This window comes from Melospiza melodia, chromosome Z (assembly GCF_035770615.1).
Source record: "Melospiza melodia melodia isolate bMelMel2 chromosome Z, bMelMel2.pri, whole genome shotgun sequence".
In the NCBI taxonomy this organism is placed as follows: Eukaryota; Metazoa; Chordata; class Aves; order Passeriformes; family Passerellidae; genus Melospiza; species Melospiza melodia.
Genome location: NC_086226.1, coordinates 9,082,007 through 9,105,031, shown reverse-complemented (window position 1 = coordinate 9,105,031; position 23,025 = coordinate 9,082,007). Strand labels below are relative to the sequence as shown.

The 23,025-nt window shown below is 39.7% G+C and overlaps 1 protein-coding gene across 2 annotated transcripts in view; it reads right to left on the bottom strand.

Moving 5' to 3' along the window:
* The window catches only part of UNC13B (unc-13 homolog B), a 206,110-nt gene that overhangs the window by 143,569 nt on the left and 39,516 nt on the right, over nucleotides 1–23,025 (bottom strand). For both annotated transcript variants that reach the window (XM_063180306.1, XM_063180307.1), the window contains exons 6-7: nucleotides 19,834–19,904; nucleotides 16,671–16,728 (exon numbers count right to left, since the gene is read on the bottom strand). In XM_063180306.1, the coding sequence (XP_063036376.1) occupies nucleotides 16,671–16,728; nucleotides 19,834–19,904 (129 nt within the window). The remainder of the gene's footprint in view (nucleotides 1–16,670; nucleotides 16,729–19,833; nucleotides 19,905–23,025) is intronic.

Genomic DNA, 23,025 nt, shown 5'->3' with positions numbered 1-23,025 from the left:
AATATATGGCTGTGTGTGGCTGTGCAGGATGCAAGGTTATCTTTGCAAGCTTAAAGTGAAATACACACACCATAAGGCAGTGGAGTGCGCCATTAACATGCTTGAAACGAAAATAATCAGCCATTATTCATTCTCTCTGCCACCAAGTCTGTCTAAAAGGGACAATCAAATTAAAGCCCTCTCTGGTAGGTTATCCAGTGGTGTGTGTCCTACATAGTCATTCATCATGAGGCTGAACAATGAAGTGAGAGTGCTCCTTACACGCCAGATCCTTAAAGAACCCTGCATTTAAGTGCTGAAATTCCAAGTAGATGGAATGCAGCATCAGGGAACCCCCTTTTCTTCCATGGGTGCTTCCCATACCCTTAACTCAATTTCCATTTTGTTTTAATCTGAGGTAAAATTTGTTCTTGATGATCTTTTCAGTTCTTTCACAACATAGTAAGATTAGCACTCTAAAGTGGATGGAAGAGGAGAAAAGAATAGCAGCAGTAAACACCTGCAAAATATGGGCCACTTGAAAAAGCCCTGCTCTACACTCTGAAGTGGAACCAATTCAATTTGATTGTCCACACCGAAAATGGAGTTAAGCCTCCTGCCTTTTAGTAGTTTAAATGCTGCAGGGCTCTTGTCAGTCTCTAGTCAATTGAATAGAAAGGAGTATCAATCATATGCTGCTGTATTCAGCTTTATGAAAAGCACAATGTCCATCAATTTTATCCCAGCTCAGTGCTTAGGAAAAATATTCAATATTTACTACACAGAAATGCTTTCATATGCCAAACTCCACTGAGGAGCACCAAACTTCCAGCCTGTGGAGCAAAGGCTGATCTATTTGTCAATCACAAGGCTTATATTGACCTCACAAGAATAACAAGCTATTATTCAGCTGAGCAATGCCATTGTTACTGCTCAACACTTGAGCCATTGCCATCTAATGAATAATAATTACTTCTACTGGACAGAAAACACACCGCTTCAAAGATTCTCTTAATGCCTCACTTTACTGCTCTACTAATTTCTTTGTCCCATCAGATGTAACTGTCATTTAAGGTAAAGCCTAAGTAACTCTGGTATGATGGAAAGTTCTTCAGCTGTGGCTCTATAATCATCACAGCACTTGTAGAGACTGAAGGCAGCCTCAGTGAGATACAGGTTTAAGATCTGGTAAAAGTCACCAGACCAACAGCTTTAGGAATAAACAATTTAGCTAGCCTCAAATGTGTAACAAAAAATACAAACCAGTAGTAAAATTATGGGTGAAAAAAGCTGAATCCAGTGACTCACTAATACTGGGAGCACAAAGATTTACACAGTTATGTTTATTAGGAAGCAGAACACTGCTTCTATGGGTCAGCAACTCTGACCAGCTGACAGGCTCAGAGAATTCCAAATGAATCAGACTGTTGCAGAAGCACTGTCTGGATTTGTTCACCAGTCATCACATCTCACCTCTGCACTATCAAAGGAAGATTTCTGACATAAACCCCAGTATCTCTAAGCAACATCCCAAAATAGCTGATTAGCATAAATGTTAATCAAATATTTTGAGCATATACGTTTATAAAAGCTAACACCACAACTTCTCAGACTTCTTACTGGTTTATAGCAGCAGGAAGCCTCTTTGAGGTCACGACACAAAATGCCTCCCCGAGGCATGTTTAAAGGATGAGGCAGGAACGTGTTTTTTCTCTGATGTATGCCCCATGAACCTAACAGCATCCACAGATGTTAATATCAGACAGAAATCCTCAACTCATGAATAAGAGTGAACTCAAAAAACTCTTAGTCATGCGGAACTGCAACATCCCTAAGAGCACTCTCACTTTATTTAACAGAAGTGCTCTCAAACAAAGACATTGCTCAGCCGGATAAAAAGCATTAAAACCTGGCCCATATGTGGCTTACAGCACACATTACCTTGGCAAGAAAGTGTTTTCTGAAATGCCAGCATATAATGATGATCCCATTCATTAACATACTTGACACTTAAATTTTAATTAAGAGACTGACAAGAACTTGCAGAAGTGGCTTTGGGGATGCAGCACCCCTTCAAATGGAGGCATTACAGCCCATGTTTCAGCAAAACATGCCTCATAACACACATGGTGTAATAAATTCAAGAAGTTTTCTTCAAACAGGTGATAAAACAAGTCTTCTATAAGCAAAGTTGGAGCTTAGCCTCAGTCTCAGAAGATCAGTAAAACTGGTAACAAAACATAACAATAAACGTAAAAACCCAGTAATTTTTTTACCCCAGATTGAGAAATTTCACATATACCAAAGAGCTGTCAAGGGATGAAAATTGTTTCTTTGTCACTGGACCTACTGAGTAGAGAGCTGCGGGTAAGGCTGCAGGGCAGGAAAGAAGCATGCTGTTCATGTTTCATCACCGAATATTCATGCATATAGGGAGCATAAGAAGAAAACCCATTGGGGCAGTCACATCACACAGTAGGACTTCACAGAATGGGGAAAATCAAGGAAGGAGATACCTTCTGTGACTGTTATTCCTCCCCCTAACTCCCACCCCCAGAAGTTATAACATGACTGCTGCAGGGTAGAAGACATACAGATTTTAATATCTTGACCTCAAAAACACTTTGACAGTCCTGCTATGCCAGCTCAACTAGGCTGCTTTAGCCTCTGGCAGCTTTCTTTACATCAAACTTCAGGACAGCAAGGAAAACTAGCAGCAAAATTATTAGAGATGGCTGGATGAATGAAGAAGTGGTTTTCCCTGGTTTAAGGTCCCAAGGCACAGCAGGAGCTCCTCTCAAAACGTATTCAGTTGAAATTGCCTCCTGCTTTTCCTAGCACACTGCGTCATCAGCCCCTGGGAGCTGACGTCCAGTCCCCCAAACTTAGTTATCCTCTACAAACTTGAGCAAAATCTTGGACAAAAGCAAAACTCTCATCAGTTCTCCAGAACAAGCACTGAGCTTTTCACAGCTTTTGTCTATGTTAATAATGGTAGAAGAAAATAAATGGTACTAACTGAAGGAATAACTTCCAGGTCAGCTAAAGTCTCTGCCCACTCTATACCATGGGCCTTGCAATTAGTTCACCTTCCCCTCCTGTCATCCATTTAAACTTCTTCTCACCATAGCTGCCAATAGCTTCTTTCCTTAAGTCTCAGATCCCACTGCACCATCATCTACTGAACCACTGGTCACTTCTGACAAATACACTTTCTAAAATCTTATAACCAAAATGCATACTAGCTGAAAGAGGACTGCCAAAGTAAGAAGGAAGGAAAAAAAATTCAAAAGCACACAAGGCTGATTTTGAGGCTCTTCTGTATCTTTTTCATGCTAAAAATGCCTAGATTTTGAGAAACTATTTAAATTGAACTTTGCAGGTCATGAGTTCATTGCATTGTCCTCACAGCTTAAAAATACATTTGAAATTTGCATATTTTTAAGACAGTATGTTTGCAATACTAAGTCTCCAGTTTAAGAGCTTTCATAATCCTGTTTTTCTCACTTGAAAATACTCTGCTGCTGAAACATCCATCAGCCAAGAACAGAACTGACAGGCTGAAATGCAAAGACTCCCTTGAACATCCACCCTACTTCTTCAAGCCTTTCCCTTTCCTAAAATGAAACTAGGTCAGCAGTACAAGATGCCTCTTTCCTAAAGCATCCTCTGCCCAACTAACAAGAGTCTGTGCTACAGCACTCCTCTTGCATAAAGCTCTCACCAGGAAGAGGTCTTCCAGCTACCAATATGCTGTTTCTGCTGCTTCCTTCTCAGCTGCTTTTTAAACATTACAATTAGAAGCATGTTTTTCATTTGTATTGTTTTTCATATATATCAAGCTAACGGAGCTCACTTGGAAACACCAATAACATTGCCCCAAGGCAGACTGTAAGGATGCTAAAATGACTTCAAAGAGGACAGCACCGCAAGGAAGAAGGGGAAGGAGGAGTGGAGGGACCCTCATGAATACAAGTACCTTTTAAAGCAAAACAACCACACACTGACTCTCCAGATAAACAGGAGAAATACATGTACACAGCCTTCCTAGACTTCCCATTGACTAATGCCTAAACATTCCATTTCCCTTACATTAGTGTCCAAAAGTTGATTAGTTACCTCTCAGTTATCCTACCACACCTCCAAGAATCATCAATTGAGAGATCCAGCCCTGACAACACAAGCGAGTTGGTCAACATTGACAATGCACAAAGAACTTACATTTGATCAAAGACAGGAGAACAAGGAGGACAACAAATGTTGTAGGAGAAGAAATGGGGAAGTCACTAGTGGAAGACTTCTAGAATGCAGAACAGGTCTACATATGAAATGCACTGTAACATCAGCTGGACACTAGGCTCAGAAGCAGTAAGAGCATCCTCTACAAATTCCATTATGTCAAAAATGGAAGAGCATGAAGCAAAATCTCTGCCCTGCTGGAGGCAGCCACAGTGATCTTTCTTTGCATGCTTCCGTAAACAACACTCACATTCTTGTCTTACACACAGGGAACAAACACCTTTGCTTTAAGACTGATAAATCAACGCTTGCATGTTCTAAAGACTATGGAAGCCACACACTGTATCTTGAGCTTTTGCTCAACCTTGCCTGTTAGCATCTGTAGCACCTTCAGAAAGTGAAGGTGCATTTTCTAGAACAAAGAACAAAAATTTCGCAGCATAACCAGAATCTAACACAGCAATCTCCAGGTGTGGCATCAGCTCTACAGATCACAGACAGCTGAAGTATCTGAGTTTTTCCTCAGCACTAGTGAAAGCAAAGCCCTGCAACTTTTGCCATGATATACTTGTTCCGCTGAGGCTGAACACAACACAATACCTACAACCTCACTGGTGTGCAACAGTCCTTTCTTCTTTCAGATTTACTCCTATTTTAGTATTTGGAATATATTGCCACCTTATCTCATCTTAGTAAGACAATGACTACAGATTTCCTTGTGTTTTTCTATCACTTCAAACACTGATTTGGGCTCACATAGGTATGAAGACCAACATAAAAGACACACACAAGTAAAAAACTAGAATCACCTTTATAGGACAAGAATAAGAGTCAATTACGCCATCGTGTCCTCAAATTCCAGCAGAAGGCACAAGCAACTCATATAAAACATGACCAAAACAAAGCTAAAAAGTGAAAAAATGAACGGCCATCCATCCACACAAATATGAAGACTAAGCAAAAGTAAAATAAAATACAACGGAACAGACTTTCTATATGCATGAATATTTCCACTTTTCCTTGTACTGGAGCATGCTGCATCACTATACGATTAGAAAGCTTGCAAGAAATCAAACTGTTACGTACTCAGCTGCTCTCCCCATCCGAAATAACTCCAGTTGCCTGCATGTAACACAAATGGCAGAAAAGAATAGGAATGGAAAAAGAAAGCTTAGAAAAAACAAACCACAAGCATACTTTTCATGTATTTAAAACGCCTTACAGATTGTGAGCTTGAAAATTTAAGGGATCTTTTTCTTTATAAATACAACATTAAGTTTATGTCGGGGCTTGCACCTCATGTCCAGTTTGTTTAGAAGACATTCTGAAAACTGAGATCATTATAAACTCTTGGAATTGATAAGCAATCATGCATTTATTAACACAAGTAGATAAAATACTTATCAGTCAACCTAGCAAGAGCAGTTAAACATTGTTATTCCCTAGCATACTCAAATGTCTCAGAAACCAGAGCCCAGCTTAGAGCAGTATCTGATTCCAGGCTAAACTCTGGAAATCAAATCGCAAAAGTCACTTCACATTTCCATTTCTGCCCCCTTTCCAGACCAAAGTTAACCCAGTGATGAGTATCACTTCAACAATAACAGCATGAAAAACTGTGAGCATGTAAACAATGTGAAGTGAAGAGTAGGCAGATAAGCAGATATACACACTGGTAAAAGCTTAAGGGCTCTCATGACATTCTAAGGCAAACACCCATGAAGTTAATCCTGCAAGAGTAAGCAAACCTTTCCATGTTAAAATTGAAGATGAAAACAAATTCATGCTAAAGCTGCACAGCAAGTTCGTAAGACATTGAAGTTTGTACTTATCAATACCCATGTTGTCGCCCCAAGGTCATGCTCAGTACCATGGATTCAACAAACCAGTACATACAGCCCTCAAATCACTTCAGAACCATACACACAACTTGCAACTCCAAGAAATGTTTCAGAGCCAGCACTTCTAGAAGACAGTGTAAAAAACACTTTAAAAAGGTACATTTACAGGAGCGTTGATGCACGAAGTGCAGCTGACAGTAAACAAATTCTTCACATGCAGACAGAAAACGAGCAAGAGCTTTCTGTCCTGGCTACCATCTCTAGCTACCAGCCAGGCATAGAGATGCATCAGAGCTACAATCAGATTACTCCTTTCTTTTCAGAAACAGAAGGTCTACAAAGCAACAGAGTCCCTCAGATGCACATCAGTACTTCCAGGTCCCTGGATTAGGCTCTGACAAACACACGTGTGGTGCTTTGCACAGGCAAGGGCATTGCTCAGGTTCAAGTGGCACTTTTATATCTGGGAGAATTTCAAAGGTAGGTCATTACCTTCTGGTTCCTATAGCAGTAGTCAGAAAAAAAAAGGCAAAAAAAAAAAGCAATAAATGTATGTTTGCTTTGGTCATTAAAGGAAGCAGCCCCAACTAAGTGGAACAAATTGAATGACAATTTTTATGGTGCTGATTTAGAAAGAGCCACTGATAAAATGCTGAACACATGCAGTTACCATAGAGTACAGAAGGTCTGTTTCTCTGCTGTGTACAGAAATTCTTGTTTGCTGGATTTAACAACAGAAGAGAACTGAAGTCCATCAAGTCAAGCAGCAACAATCTACAGCCTGAGATAAGACAAACGCCACTCAGCAGCAAGAGTGACACTGCAGCTGAGCTGGGTGTGCTGGTGAGATGAAGATGTATCCAAATGCATCAGAAACCTGCCAGGATCCACATAACATTGTTTGCATGATCCTGACCACAGAGCCATCACCTCAGGCTTGTTTTTCACAACAAAAACCTAAATACCAGGTTTGACAGAGGTCTGACTGTTATTTCAGGGGGGAAGGAGAAGAAAAAGAGGAATGCAAAACCAAGCTGGCAAAAAAAAAACAGAAGTAAAAGAAATGGCGAAGAAATGAAAAGGGGAGACAACCAGGAGAAAGGGTATGGAAACCAAAGGCAGGGACAGCACAGACAGTAGAGAGGGACATATGAAAAGGGACTGAGGAAAGAAGGAGATGTTGACAGAGCCCTGCACTGAGCTTTGATTTGCTGTAACCAAGAGTTCCCATTAAAAATAATTTCCTATTAATGCAGAAGTTGAACAACAGCTTACATGTATCCCATTTCTGAAAATCTCAATACACTAACACATGTAACAGCAACGCCAGCACATCCTTCCATCAAAATGTCTGTATCTCAGGTGAACAGTAAGAGGCAAAGGAAGGAAAATTCAAGTATTAGCAGCTTGTATTACCATCAAAGATCCAGAAAAATTCTGTAGTGACACAGCATTATTGCAGTCAGGCTACATTGTAGTGAAATGCACGTCATTATTCACAAATGAATGCACATGTAAAACCCCAGAGCAACTGGGGAAGAAACACCAGACCATAACTATAAATTTCCAAAGCTGGTATGCAGATCAGAAAAACCACAGAGGAAATGGAGCTTATCTGTCCTCCAGGTTTCACAAAGATAAAAATCCCAGACTGCCAGCCTCTGCACAAACCACCATACTCAATCTGCATGGAGAAATGAGTGATCTCTGAAACCAGCTGAGAATGTTCCTAACCAGCTGAGAATGTTCCTAACCACTAGGACAGAAAAAGGCCTGATGGTTGGCACAACACTACTCATCGTTTGAAACTGCAACAAGGAGAAAGCCACCAAGTGCTAAGACAACCCTCATGGATACAAGGTCTGTCCTTGGAGGAGAAGCATTACCACTGCCCACAGGCAAAAAAGTCCTCAAGCTGACAGTGATGACCTTGAGCCAGCTACTTACCTGTCCACCTCAGTGCTACCAAGTTGTGTATGAACAGCATGGAAATCCCACAGACTTTCCATGCCCAAGGCAAATAGCAGCCAATGCCAAGCAGGGCAAGGCAAGGAGAGGAGCAGCTGCCTTTAGACAGCACATTTTCTCACACTGAGAAGCTGGGTTTGGCTGACCAGGCAATGCTATAGCTATAGACTGGGGAAAGCAATGCTGCAGGAGCAAAGAGAAAGAGATGCAAAAAGTAAGAGTAAGGGATTTTCAGTCAGAAGCTCAAAACTCCGCTTTTGTTTGTTTTTACTAACACCCACTTCACTTTGGTGTCTAACATTTTGGAAAAAAAATGAATTTATTAAAGATTCAACACATATGCTGCTTCATTTAAGATTCAGGAGCTAACAGTATACATCTCAGTCCTTCAGCATAATCGCAGAAGACCTGGGTTGACAGTCTTGATATTTTGAAGGTTAATGAAAACAGAATTTCTTTTTAGCCTTTTCAAGTTGTTTTTCTGCTTCATAAAAGAAATATGCATAACCATGATTTGTTAAGAAAACATCCCTTCCAGATCACCCTTAGAACAAATTTAAACCTGTGCAAACTCAAACTAAAAACACCAAGAAGTCCAGACAGATAGAAAATAGGAAGCTGCAATTCCAAAACCATACAACAACATACAGCAACAATGGAATACATGATACAGACATGTCAGACTAGTCACTCCATGTGTTAATAAATACCAACAGTGTGTGTCTCAGTTATCACATTATTTTGTATCTGTAAGTTTCAGTACTCAAAAAATGAGGTTTCATATAAACCTCCAATTAAGGACTAAGCAATGCAAGCAGCCGGGTGTCTTGGAAGCTAAAACATTTTTGTCATTAACACATTTTATAAAGCACATCTAAGTTCCCACTGTTAGCTGAATATAACATAGGCTTGTTCTGTGCCTCAGTTATGCAACCATTCAAGGAGGAACTCCTCCTCCCCACTTCACACTGTCAAGCCTGGATCAGCAGGGACACTGTAAAAAAGCAGAATATTCCAAGTTTTTTAATGCCATCTAATTTGACTGCCTGTGTGCCACTTTGTTTCATTTCTGTTCACAAGCCTCTGAGATTGGTTGGGACCTCCTATCTCTGTCAGACCATAATCATTTGCTGCTGACCATTGCTTATAGTCATGCTGGTGAATTATTCAATCCCCCTGTTGTATCCTGTGTTTGGCACAAACAGAAATCATCTAAGTAAGTTTATAAAAGCAAACTAAACTCCCAATAGTATATTTGCTTCTGATAAAGTATCATTTGCAGAATGATCTGGTCAGTTCTTTAACTGTGCTTAAAAAAATCTCCTATTCCCATGGCTAAAACCCTCAACATAGTGTGAACAGATCTCAGATTCTATAAAAATCTACATTCTTCCAGTGTTCAATGTACTTCCCAAAACTAAACAGGTGGTATTTTAGTGGAATAAGCTTCTAAAATAGAAAACATACATTGAATAGCTTTTTAGAAGGAAGTCAAGTTTTCAGTAAGCACAATGCCAAAGAAGGTTTTATAACAAATACCACCATTTCCAGCTCAGTTTTGGAACACTCTAGATGAGGGCTAAGGCCTCTGCATAAAAGGAGATAAGAAAACACAAGAGGCAAGTGAGCTAGAAGGATCTGACAGAAACAAGGACAGGTACTGGAGTGTGACACTGGAATGCTCTCCTTGCTTCCCAGTTCACCACATTCACCTTATGCTGAAATTTTTGAGTATTTTATTTCACTAAACAAAATGGCCCTTCTAGCCACTTTTATGTTGGCTAAACAAAATCAGATTGAGATCTGAGAATTTAAGCAGAGCTTGGATCTACATAAAATCATCCAGTGTACCACTAAGTTATTACAACCTTGTGCATCTCATCAGTAACCATAGTAAAAAGGCACTAATTTTATCTTCAATGAAAAGTTGTAACATTTCTACCACTGCACTGATGCCTAACGCAGCTGCTTTGTCTTACAAATTTCCAGGCTACCAAGTCACACACTATCTGGCTAAGAGATTTAAACACTGTTACAGACAAGATTTATATACCCCTTCCTGAGATACAATTTTGGACTATAGTTGATCTCCTAACATGACATACATGCATAATAGCAAAGAGGAATTTAATCTACAGCAGCAGAGATAAAAGATTTGGTGCCTTTTCTTCTTATGACTTTTAATCTCAGACTTTAAGTACAAGCCGCACTGCTGGAGGACACATATTTATGGCCTGTGCATAAAGTTCAGGAATCATTTTTCTAACAGTTAAAAATCTTTAACTTCCAAACAGTTTAATTTCACTGTAATAACAAAATTCAAATTGATTTGCTCCTATTGCTATGATGTTAAATGACAACTAATAAAGTTTAAAGTCCTTAAAAACCTGCATTAGAAAAAAAATAAGCTTTCATGAAGAGCACTAGACAAATTATGAAAGCTAGAGTGTTTAAATGAATATTTGCTTTGTCTGATCACTGCTTGTAGAGACACTTGTCAGTATAGGCAGTGTTCAACATTTCAATAAGAACTTTACATTCAGGCTTTATTTAAAAGTAAAAACTATTTCCTTGTCACCACCTTTCAAAGTGCAGCCCATACTCCAGGAAAACAACAACTAAAAAACCGTATTTACATGATCAGCAGCAAAATCAAAGCCCTAGAGTTCTCTAGAGTTCAGCAGTACACCAAACTTTGTCACTGTATCATCTCCTAATATAACCAGTATTTTTATTTTTAAATTCCATATGCTGAGTACTCTTCCTTAGGCATATCCAGTCCTGAAGTAGCAGCTTCATCCTGAAATTTCAGGCAGACATTTTAGAATAAAACCTTGAATCTGTGTTCCTTTCAGCAGACCTACCATGCCTTCAGTCAGCCCAGAGAGTGAGTGCCACAAAGCCGCAGGAAAACAAGTATCCCAGAGGGGATTTATCCTAAACAAAGAGAAACGGGAGCTGCCAGTCACCCAGAAGCAGAGAGGCCAAGGATCTAACTTTCCCAGCTCAGCAGTAAACTATCACAAAAAGCTCATACAATGGTTCCCCTTGTATGGGCTAAAACAGTTTTTCCCAGGCCTAGCTTAAATCAATAAATAAATAAATAAAGCCATTCATGGGTGCTGGTTTTGAATTACACTTACACTGAACAGTCTTTTGAGTTGTAACTACACTGCAGCCAGAAGTTCTACTCCCACTAGAGCACAGTGTTGCTTGATTGCAACACGATCTTCAGGGTCACCTTGAGAAGGGTAAAATAACCATTATTATGATTACTTTACCCTTCCCAAAGTGGTGTGGACTAGAGACGCTGTAGGTGGCTGCTGACCTCTGTTGTTTAAGTGCAGAATCGGGCTGGTAACCACAAAAAAACAGCAACAATCTTGATGTATAGCACACACCTTTACAACAAAGAGGGCAGTGTCACCTCCCAGCATTCTCAATGCTGCCTGACCCTCCACTGTCACGGATCATGCACCTCTGTGAACAATTAGGAGTGGCATGTTCTGGTCTGTTTAAGTGTTTTGACGCTGTCTGGCTTTGAGAAACTGGTAGAGCAGATCACTTTTTTATAAATATACCATTACCAAAGAAGAAAAGAAGCAAATTCTCTGCCATTTGCTGCAACAGGGTCATTCACCCCACAGCAGGGCTGGACATCCCCAGCCCAGTAACACATTAATGGCAGCAGAAAATGCTGCATCCACAGCAGAGCACAAATATAAAATCAGTGTTTGGGGCTGCTGGGGAGGAAGGGGCAGGGAAGGCAATCATCTGGCTGTTAGGCAGACAAAACTCCTCAATAGTGCCATGGGAAGCATCATCATCTCAGCATTAGAACAGTCTCTTCAGGGGAATGAATAAGCCTTCCCAATGTATCAGTGGAATTTGAGCTCCCAAAAAGAAAACCAGTGAGCATCAGGAATGAAACATCTCAGAGTCAGCCTTTGTGGTACCTTTCAAATAGCAGGGCATGCAAAGGAATTAGAAGAATTTTGCAAACCCAGATGTCTTCAAATATCAGTGCAAAGAAGGGTCACCACAACAAACTGATCTGGCATCAAACAGCACCCATTCTTAAAATGTGTATAAAACATTTTGCCAGATTTTAAGTAGATAAAAAGCTGCTTATGTATCTAAAACAACTGCAGCATTTTTTTTTTCCTGCATGCATGCGCACACACACATGCGTTCCAAAGAGCATTAAGAGATGTAATCTTGTATTTTTTCTCTTTCAACTTATGGCAGACCAAGCACAAGCTGGCTTTGATTCTTTCTACTGGTAAAAGAGCATATAAGAAGCTACTGCTTCTTTTGTTGCCAGTACCAACCTACTGTGGGTACCTATCCAGAGCCAAGCAAAATTGTTACCTTCTTCTGATAAAAAAGAAACACAACAAAACCTACAATAAAACACACACACATACACACACAAAAAAAGAAAAAAAAATAAACCACCATGCACACACACACAAAAACGCAAAACCCCAAAAATAAAGAAAATCCAAAATAAAACAAACAAATGTATAAAGAAAAAAAAAACCCAAACCAACCAATCAACTAACAAAAACCAACCAAAAATAAAAAACCCAAAACAAAAACAATAACAAAACAATCCCTCCCACCAACAAAAAAAAAAAAAAACCAACAACAAACCAACCCCACCAAAACAAAACCCAAAAATATAAACCACAACAAAACATCAAGACCCACCACAACTCTGGTAACCAGGGATTTCACAGAGCAAAGGATTAAAGGAAATGGAACAAAAACACTGAAGCAGAAAAGGGAAAATAATTGACACTTAAGTTATCTTTCCTGAAAATCATACTGAACAAACTTTGTCTCTTCCAGATTTGTAAACTCCCTGACAAATGGTGTAGGGTAGTATTTACAGCAGCTGATATTAACCAAGTCTGCCAAATTGATTCTGCAAAGATGCAGAGTATCTTTCTCATCCCAGTTTGCACTGAAACTGATCCAAGTTAGAGCTACATTTAAAATACTCACAGGGTGACTCACTTATGGATTATAATGGACTTCTACATGTCCAGAAATTATCTTGAGCATGCAAGAAAAACATTTCTGTAACTCCTCACAAAAAATAACTTAGAGCTTATTGACTCAATGCCAAAGTAATCAGATAATATGTTTGCAATCTGCATAATTTAAAGTGAATTTCCAGACAACAAAACCTAGCTTTCTTTTCAATTTACATTTAATTTCAGGCTGTGGGTAAAAGCCAATATGGAGATGCTGCAGTTTTCTAACACTGACACACCAGAACTTTAATAATTATGACTACATTTAATAGAAAGGCAAACAAAACTGGATGCATGGACACTCCAGTGCTTTGCTTATTGCTTGGGATCACTGAAAGTTAAATCAATGGGAAGCATGTGATCGTTCTGGGGCAGGAGGAATACACAGGGATGCACAGCAGTTGGGAGTTAAAAATGAAATGGTTAACTATAATGAAGGAAAGAGGCAAAAGTGCCAAAATCAGCAGGGCCTAGAAAAGACTGTATATGCAACAGAACCACCTGCCTCATTTAAGAATAGGTAGGAAGCCCAAATCCCACAATACCTCAGAAATTATGGGTCAGAGTCTTCTAAGAACAAAACAGCATTTAAGACTGTGAAAAGGAGCCTGAAAGCTCAACAATCTCTTGAAACATTAGAGCTCCCAGTGTGGGCTGAGATTTCCCATGGCATCAAGCCAAGGCAGCAGCCCATACATGCCCAGGGACAAAAACCCACCCTCAGATCACAGGCAGGCTTTCAGATGGGGCCACTTCTCTCACATCCTGTTCCATCCTTCTCCCCCCTCTGCTCAGGGGAGGTAACAGAACAAGCTGCATCCCTGCAGGAAGTGGGAAACCACCACAGGAAAATCTGGTTTGGAAAAGGGAAAAGATGTGTGCAAAGTACAGATGCAGAAGAGAGCAGAAGCGTAATCTAATTTTAACAAGCAAGGACATGTATCTTCCTAATTAGTGAACCTGAACCTGCCTGCTGGCGTAGTATTTTCTCTAGCTGGAACAAGGACATCAAAATGGTCTTCTGAGAGTGGCCAGAGTGGCTAAGCAGGACACCAGTGGCATGTGCAGTTATGCACAATTATTTTTTAAGTGCAAGCTATGCGAAATCTTTTGCAGAACTCTTGTTCTATAGTGCCTCTGGTTTTAAGATAATTTTGTGGTTTTTGAAGGATTGGGAAAACATTCTTGTGGAGTAAAACCGACTCACACTGAGCATGTTTTTTTCTTTCTTCTAAATAAATGCTTAGTTTGCTGTCCTGTTCCAAACAGTAACCATATCTCATCTGGCACATCGAGAAGATGAAAATGAAAAATGATGCAGTGGAAAATTGGATGAGCCTTAAGTGTTCTTAAGGATGTTTTTATTTTATCTAAAAATATACCTACCAATTACTTACCCACATGGTAAGTAAGAACATTCCATATTGAACACATTTTAGAGTGGTAAAGGACACCCACCCTGCTCCTGTGTAAAAAGGGTTAAGCTCCTGTGTCACATGCAAAGGTCAGGTCAGCTTTCAATAGAGATGCAATCTGTGCATGTTCTGTGTTAAACTCTTGAGTCTCAAAGGACTGTGCTGTATTGAGGCAAGCTGATAACTCTTATGCACAAGTTGATGCAGGCAGAGTTCATTTTTCAAAAGTACCTCTATATTAAATGTCTATTTTGTATTTTTTCCATGTAAATAGATATTCATAGGCATCAGATACTCGCAGGCAGTAAACAAGCCAAAGTACATGCAGTGCCATCAGCTTTATTGAAAATTCTTAAATACATTAACAACAGACTGCTATGAAATGTTTAACATCCATTCTAATGAGTGTTTTAATCCCACGAATGATTATATTAATTCCTATGTGACATTAATTGTTCAAACCACAGGGCCTTCAACTGAATATTGCAAAAGGTCACTTTCCAGCAAGATGCAGGCTGTTAACAGGCAGCACAACAAGGGTGGCCACCGTGCTGCTTCTCATTGTGTCTGTCTGCAAGAGCCCAGCTGGCTCTCCAGGGGAAAAACCAGCTACAGAGGGCTGTAAAAGCACCCTGATGTGGGAACAGGTACAGCTATTTTCCCCACAGAGAAGCATTACCTCTAATTCACCCATACATCTCAATACTTGGGAGATTCAATCAAATCAGCCTCCCTCAAACAAAAGGAAAGCCCAGGGCACAGAGCCAGGAAAATAATTTCAGCAAATAACACATTCATTTCTTGGACACTTCATACAGCAGACAGTTTTTCTCTGACTTTTTGACATTATGGGTTCTGCAAAGTATGTTGGTATGATTTAATTAAATATTAGTTTCTTCCAGTATGTTTCTTATTTACAGGCTTAGCAAATCAACTGTACCCTTTTGACCATTTAAAAAACAAAACAAAACACACAAAAAAAAACCCCAAAGCAGAACAAGAACAGAATAACAACAATAACAACAAAAACCCCAAAACAACAAAAAACAAACAAAACAAAAAACCCAAACAAACAAAAAAAACACCCCACCAAACAAAAACCTCTGCTTTATTCTTAACATACGATTTTTTTTCCAAAATGGGAGGACACAGAAAGTGTCACCTAGAATGAAAGTATTACTGATAGAGTTCTACATGTTCCAGCTACACAGCACAATCAGGTTTCCTAGGCAATTGATTAATGTCTAGAGTTGTTGAAGATACTTTAAAGATAACACAACAATAGTATACAGAGAAATCAATTCTACTCAAAAAAGGTAAACAGTAATTAGCATTTCCTAATATTATCAGTTTTGAGGAGATCCTATAATCAGCCTAATGGATAAACAGCCTGCAATGTGTAATATGCACATCTTAAAGGATTTGAAGTAGAGGATAAAAGATTTGTTTAAATTATGAGGCTTGAATTTTATTAATGTTGCTGGCAAAAGTAGATAAGACATTCACAAGAGACATCACTGAGCTTTCATCTATTGTATGTTAAAAGCAGTGTTTCAGAAATCTAATTTTGCAGATCATCAGATACAGCAAGTGCTATATTATTTTTCCATCCATGTTTTCAGAAGCATAAAAAATGCAAGACAAGACAAGCAGAAATTAATAAAAATATTTTTGCATCCATCAACGCAGCATTGAAAAGTAATAGTGAAGAAATTAGACATCAAGTACACAAATCGCTGGTGCATTTTAAAAGGCTACCAGTAGTACTTGTCTCCACCTATTTTCTGCCTCTTAGAATTTCATTAAACAGTAATAAAAATTATATTTAATGCAGTAAGTTTTAGCAGAACATAGCCTAATATAGTCACATGAAAAAACACAGCTTTCTTACTGGTATAAATATTACAAGGGTCTGACAATCTTAGTGACTTTGAACACATTTTCTGTGCCTATTGCACACAAGGACAAGAGCAAGTGCAAGACTCAATGCCTGATTTCACTTCCAGGCGTCAGAAGCTGCAGAGCAATATTTTGAGGAGCACAGCTTTTCATAACTGCACAGAAATTTAAGTACTTCTAATAAGGAAATGTTGGTCAGATGTACCATTACTTGACATCTAACCACAAAAGGAAATCAAGTACATTGAAAGAGGAAAAAATATTGAGAAGAAATAAGTCTAACTTACAACACTGGGAGGCAGCACTGGGCAATGGTTTCTTCTGGACTTCCTCCTGAAAGGGATACTAAAGGAAGGAAAGAAAAAATAGGAAGGAATATAGAGAGATAAGAAAGCACGTGGTAACTTTAAGACAGCATGCCACACATAAGAGAAAATATCCCTGGTATTATCAAAGAACAATATCTATAAGCATAATATCTGTAATATAATCCCCATTATATCTGTATTTAAACACATTCCCAGAACTGACCTCTTTTTTCATGCCAAAATCACGTTACAAAGTGCACTTATGTTTAAGGTGAGGTCTGCTTTAGAACAAGCACAGGCCTTATTACCAATTCTGAGACCTTCAATTAGACATTGAAAAGACCTGACTTTCCATACCACAATGCCAGTGTGATAGGGAGCTCCAAACTGGGAATAAGCCTGTTTACATTTAGGCACTCCAGCACAGCCTCAGAAGTTCAAATTTCATGTGGGCTCACACCAAATCCAGAGTAGGAGATGGCAGCAGTGAGGTAATTAATGTGCCTGGCAAGGCAAGAACACAATGTTTGCCCAGCCAACACTTGCAAACTCTCCTGTGATCCACTTCACATCCAAAGTGAAGAATTTTTCATCTCATTTAATACTAAATTAGAGAACACAGGGATATTTCAATTAGCCAGCTTTGACTTTTTGCAAAGCTGTTTGTTACAGCATCAAAGCGTTCCCTAGGGGAATGCCAGTGGTTTTATTTTGTTATTCTCTTCTATCTTGTATTACATAAAGACATGAGAAAATTAGGACAATTGACCAAAATAATGAGGATGGTATTTGCTAGTAAAAAAAAGATCTGACAACAAAGGAAGTGGCAAACTTAGCAAGCTGGTGCTGCAGCCTGTGCAAAACACAGCCATCAGACAGTCTCTCCTTGGATTTGGTAGGGATAAATGACCAGTTCTGTGCATGGAAGGTGACAGCAGCAGACTTCCGCTGCAGTTATCTTTCAATCTGTGCTATTTAAAATGCACAAGGGATCCTGAAAGGTGGTTAAGTCTTATCATCAGCAAACTGCCAACCCACTGAGTTAATCAGGACTGTGAAAACAAGAACTGCCAGATCTCACAGCACTGACTGGTTGACAGAGTGGTGAAAGGAAGTCTGCTGATGAGCAATTTCAGTAGCACAGGACAGCAGTGGGTACTGAATTATTATCCTCAGAGATCCCAGAATGGCAGCAGTTTGCTCTTTTTAAGGCATCAGCTCAACGGCTATCAAGACTCCCAAAATGAAAACGGAATATTAAGTGTTTGTAGGAAGGGAGGCTGGAAAGTTTCTGACACCATCTGAACTCCAAATGAACCTGCTCCTTCAATACTCCTCTGCAGCTTTTGTCTTTTCATTTATTATCTCAAACAGAGATAGGTGCACTTAAAACAAAGAAGACAAAGGCACAAAGTTGTCTTGTGCTAAAAAACACTGGGCAGACCAGGATTCTGCAGCCCAAAAGGTGAGGTCTGTAAAGCTGAGTGGCAGGGACTGAATGCAGGAGGATCAGTCATTAAATTTCTTCAAACAAACCTGCCTCCAGCTGGTTTCTCAAACACTGGGTTTGTTTGCTCAGAGCAATTATGATATTTCTTCAGGCAATGCACAATTAAGATGGTGAATTCCTTCGCAAAAACATAACTGACCTGGGTGCATTTAGAGGGCAACTGGCATCCACAAAAGAGAAATCCATTGAGTGCTGTTCAACACAAGGATACTGCCTCTGGCTCTAGAAGTTCCTGAGCTACAAGTCACTGCCACTTAGGGGAATATGCAAGGAATCATCCCCATTCTGTTTGGCTGGCTAATGTGGAGAACTATAGAAGAACCACCTGAGGCCCTGGCCGGGGTTTTTTCACCCTGGTCGAAGGGAACATCCATAATAAATCTGAAATCACTAGGTCACAAATAGGGAGATATTACTTCATTACTGGTATTTGACAAGAGCTCGCAGTTAGCAAGCAGATGTGTGGCACTGCAGGGAAAGGGGAGACCCAGAAAGCTCAGGGTATCTTTCAGCACGTACCAGCTCAGTGAAGCACTAGAGGGCACCTGTGTCTCGCTGAAGCACCTGAACTGCTGCTCCAGCCCGCGGGAGCGGGGAGGCACCACAGCATCACTGACAGCACAACTGACAGACTGGGCTTTTCATCGATTCTTAGAGGCTTTCAAACTTCTAGGAAGGCAGGAGAGGCTGCCCTAAATTCTTTTAATTTTTTTTTTTCTACCCGAATATTGGTCTGTTCTCAAAAATATAATCCACCTTATTTCCTTCACCTGCACAGTAAACCAAATCGCTCACATAATGAACAGAAAAGAATAGATGAAGGATCCCAGAACAAAAATCTCCTGAAGTCATTGCATTGGCAAAGTATTTTGCAAGTTATCTTGTTATGGAAACACTCGCTATGGAAAGAGACCTGTCAAAAAGGCTTCACCAGCACCATACTCTTACTCAATGATGTTCACATCAACACATGAGTATTGGGGTTTTCTATATACTTCATTTCTGGTACAGGCATTAACATGCTAAATCTTATTCTGCAAACAGTATGAACTGCAAACAAAATTTTAGTGATCCAACAGTCTATCTTAAAAATAAAAAAAGTAACTTCTATTTTATAGCTGCTTAGCCAAGTACACACCAGAGCTAGGGAACCAAAGCCATAGCTACAACTTATTCTAACACAAGATACATATAAACTGAGCCATTAACAACTGCATTAGGACAAAAGCCAACACATCCAACAGTCCTCAGTTCAAATAAAGAATCATTATCTTGCTTTGTCATCTTCAAAGAAATAGCGAACTGCAAAAAAAGTCCTTTTTGACTTGACTTCACAAAAAGAACCTACCACAGCCTGTCAAAAATGGTTTCACTGTCTGCTCAGGTAAAGCACGGTGTTGCCTTTCCTTTGAACATATCTGCATAAACAGAACATTATTCAAGCACTTCCAGCTTGCAGAAGAATATTCTCCTCCTTAACACTAAACAGCATGCTTGAGAAAAGAGTTCTATAAGCAGTATGGAAGACTTGCAAATTATCAATATTCACTAATCACAGGGATCCAATACAAAGAATAAAAGCTACTTATAAGACATTCAGGGCTACAATATTCTTTCAATTTAGATATTTACCTCATCATCTCCCAGTGAATTTATTTGTTCTAATTTTCTGGTCCAGTATCTGGCCTCTTCTTCAGGGATATCTAAGTCAAAAGAGTAAGTCACACCACCTTATTAACCAGGTAACTTTGCATTCATCACCATTGTTATTAAAGATCACACACAAAAAGCCCACATGTGATTTTTGAGAAAAATTACTGTCTTATGTTACCACTCAGATGGAAAACAAACATTGTAAATAGCAGCACACTTCAAGGGCTTACCTGCTTTCTCGTTTAAAGCTGATTAACCAAATGCACACATACACAAAGGTAGGAAAGAAAAAGACAAACTAGTTCACATTCATTTCAAGTATTAGTTTGATGGAGAGCCATTTCACAACAGCAAGTGTATTTTAATACACTTGCATATGTTTGGTAACACATAACAAGAGCATCTTCTGGAGGCTTTTTGTAATTTTTATAAGGCAGAACAAGGGCTGCCTTTGAATAGCATACCTTATGCACACCAATAGCACACCTCCTGATGTAGCACAAATTAGTTACCAAAAAATAAACGATCTCTTATTTCTTTGCCAGCAATAAGCCAAATATTTTGAGGGTATAAACAGTGTTATAGGCAGTCATATTCACATGAAAGCACATTCTTACTTTTACGCCACACTGCAGCTTCACTGTGAAAGGAATCACAACATTTTCACCGTCGAGAAGAGTTACCAAGCTGACAGCAAGCAGCAAGCATTATCACTTTTATTGTGGTAACTATTTTCTATTTCACACCCTGAAGTAATATACTGTCCTAATGGAACACTGACTTCTGCCACTCAAAATTTCGCCTTTCAAAGCACATGCTCAGAGATGCAGATAACCTGCTGTGAAAAGCTTAACACAAAATTATTTCGGGATGGAGTGGTGTGAAAACATTGGAAAAGGAAAAAAAAAGGATGTAGATTTGTTTTGTTTGCATTTTTTTTTCTAGCCACTCAACATCCCAGAATGTAGCAACTTCTGAAATCTGCCTATTTATGGCCTGGAACTGCACCACTGCAGAAACGTCAAAGCTCACAGAGGAAGGAAATGGAGGGAGTGCTCCAGCTAAAAACACCACCAGCCCTGCAAGCTGACACAAAGATAGTGCTATACCAGTTCAGCTGGTTTTCCCATCTCCTGTAACTCTTCACACTTTCAGGTGGCCTCAAAAAGTTTGCTTCCCTGCAATGAACTGTATACTCCGTGGACACCACCACAATGATATGCTAAGTTATGCACTGGCAAGAATGGGAGAAGCAGGACAGGGTGGCCTCCTGATGAAAAGGTCATTCTAAAAGTTACATCCACTTTCACTCCTCACAGGAAAAAAAAAAAAACAAAACAAGTTTTATTGGCAGGTGAGCATTCCACTGGAAGCCAAAATGCTTTCAGAAAGGACCAAGAATTGCTTTCTTCTTGTAACTGAGAGAATGTTTGTTCTACATGTGGCCTCTCTCAGCGACACAAACCATCATCCTAGGAAAGCAACAAGGCCAAAAACACTGCAGGTAACAGAACACAAACCACTGTTAACAGGTACATGCCAGATTTAGTGGAATTTCAAGTTTCAGCAGTATTCCTTGGACTATGAACTCAGGTCCACATCTTTGTAACAGAAACACCACTGAATTTTTATGGAACTAGCCTCACCCACACAAGGTGTTAAAATACTCTGCAGTTGAGAAAGTTTTATGGAAGCTTAGGATCCAACTCCAAAAAACCTGCAATAAGTAGAAAAAAAGACAACCCATTTCTCCTTGCTTGGAGGGGGACCAAAGTAAGTTATTTTAACCAAAATACACAAAGCCAGCTGCTCTTTCTGATGTACAGTACATTACTTTGTTGTTAAAACCCATCAGAAAACAAGGTAAGAGAAACATGAGAGACTCTTCCACAACTACAAGAGTTGTAGAAACACATACATGATTTTGATCTTCAGGGCTGTGGATCACAGCTTCACAGATTTATTAGATAGTCTGTGCAAATTAAGGCTGGCATTCAAAGCAAATCTGGACAGAACTGATCTAGAAAGAAGGCATCAGTAAAGTGAATGGCTATCAACATGCAACCTGATGAGATTTAGGAGAACAAATTCCAGCAATGAGATGAAGAAATCAAAAAATTACAGCAAAGCCCATGGAACTGTCTTGGAAAGACATCACTTCTCTAAGAGGTAAAGAAAAACTCATGAATGACTAAAAGTCAGAGCTCAAAAAATTCAGATCTGGAGCCTGAAATCAAGACTAAAGAGACTGAGGAAGGGTGAAGCAATGACTACCATCAACAGTGCAGCAATTGAGGATGTCTCAGGGTAGAGGCCTCAATGCCTTCCTAAAAACCATGATGTAGTGGCACACCCAGACATCAAGGAGCAACACTTGTCTCTTGGATTTACTGCTCTTATCTTCCAGCCCAGATGCCCCTTTCATAAACAGGGCTGGCAGATTTTTACTGCTGGACTGTTGTTCCTATTGAAACACCTTCTTACGCAGGTCGGCGATAAAAATCAGCTACTGTCCAGATAACAGCTGCTGTAAGGACATCTTCCTGATCTCAGAGAAACTCTTGTCATCAATACTAGTATCAGTAAAATTATTGTACAGCACATTTTAAACATGAAGCAACTGGCTTATGATCTTGAGTCATTACCTGCCCAAAAGAAATCCCAATGAGATTTTTTTTTTTTTTTTTGAGGAAGCTTCTGTTGTGTTTTGCCTCAATCAGCAGTTTTGTTGAAGCTGCTTCTCTGGAATGCACAGAGTGGAAATCCCTAGCACAGAGATCACAGACTGCTTGCAAGGCCCCATTCCCTGGCCAGCTCCTGCATCACTGCTCAGCTTTTGACTACAATGGAAATTACTGCACTGCCTTAACTTCTGCATAAAAGATCAAAAGATGAACTAGTCCAGAGAGAGGGCACCTGAGGCCTCAGCCATCTCAGGACTCCACTGACATCATGCTTGGTGAACACAAGGAGTAGGGCTTTATGTCAGTGAAACAAAATTGCTGAAAAACAACCGAGAGGAGACAGACAGGTAGAGTCAATATCTTTTGGTGCTTATTAATTTGAAACCCACACAGAAACACTGCAAGCTTTACTGTCCTTGCTCTCACTGCCATCCTCAGCTGGAAGCTGAACCCCATCTTCTCTGAGCTCCTGAATCTGCAGGGCCTG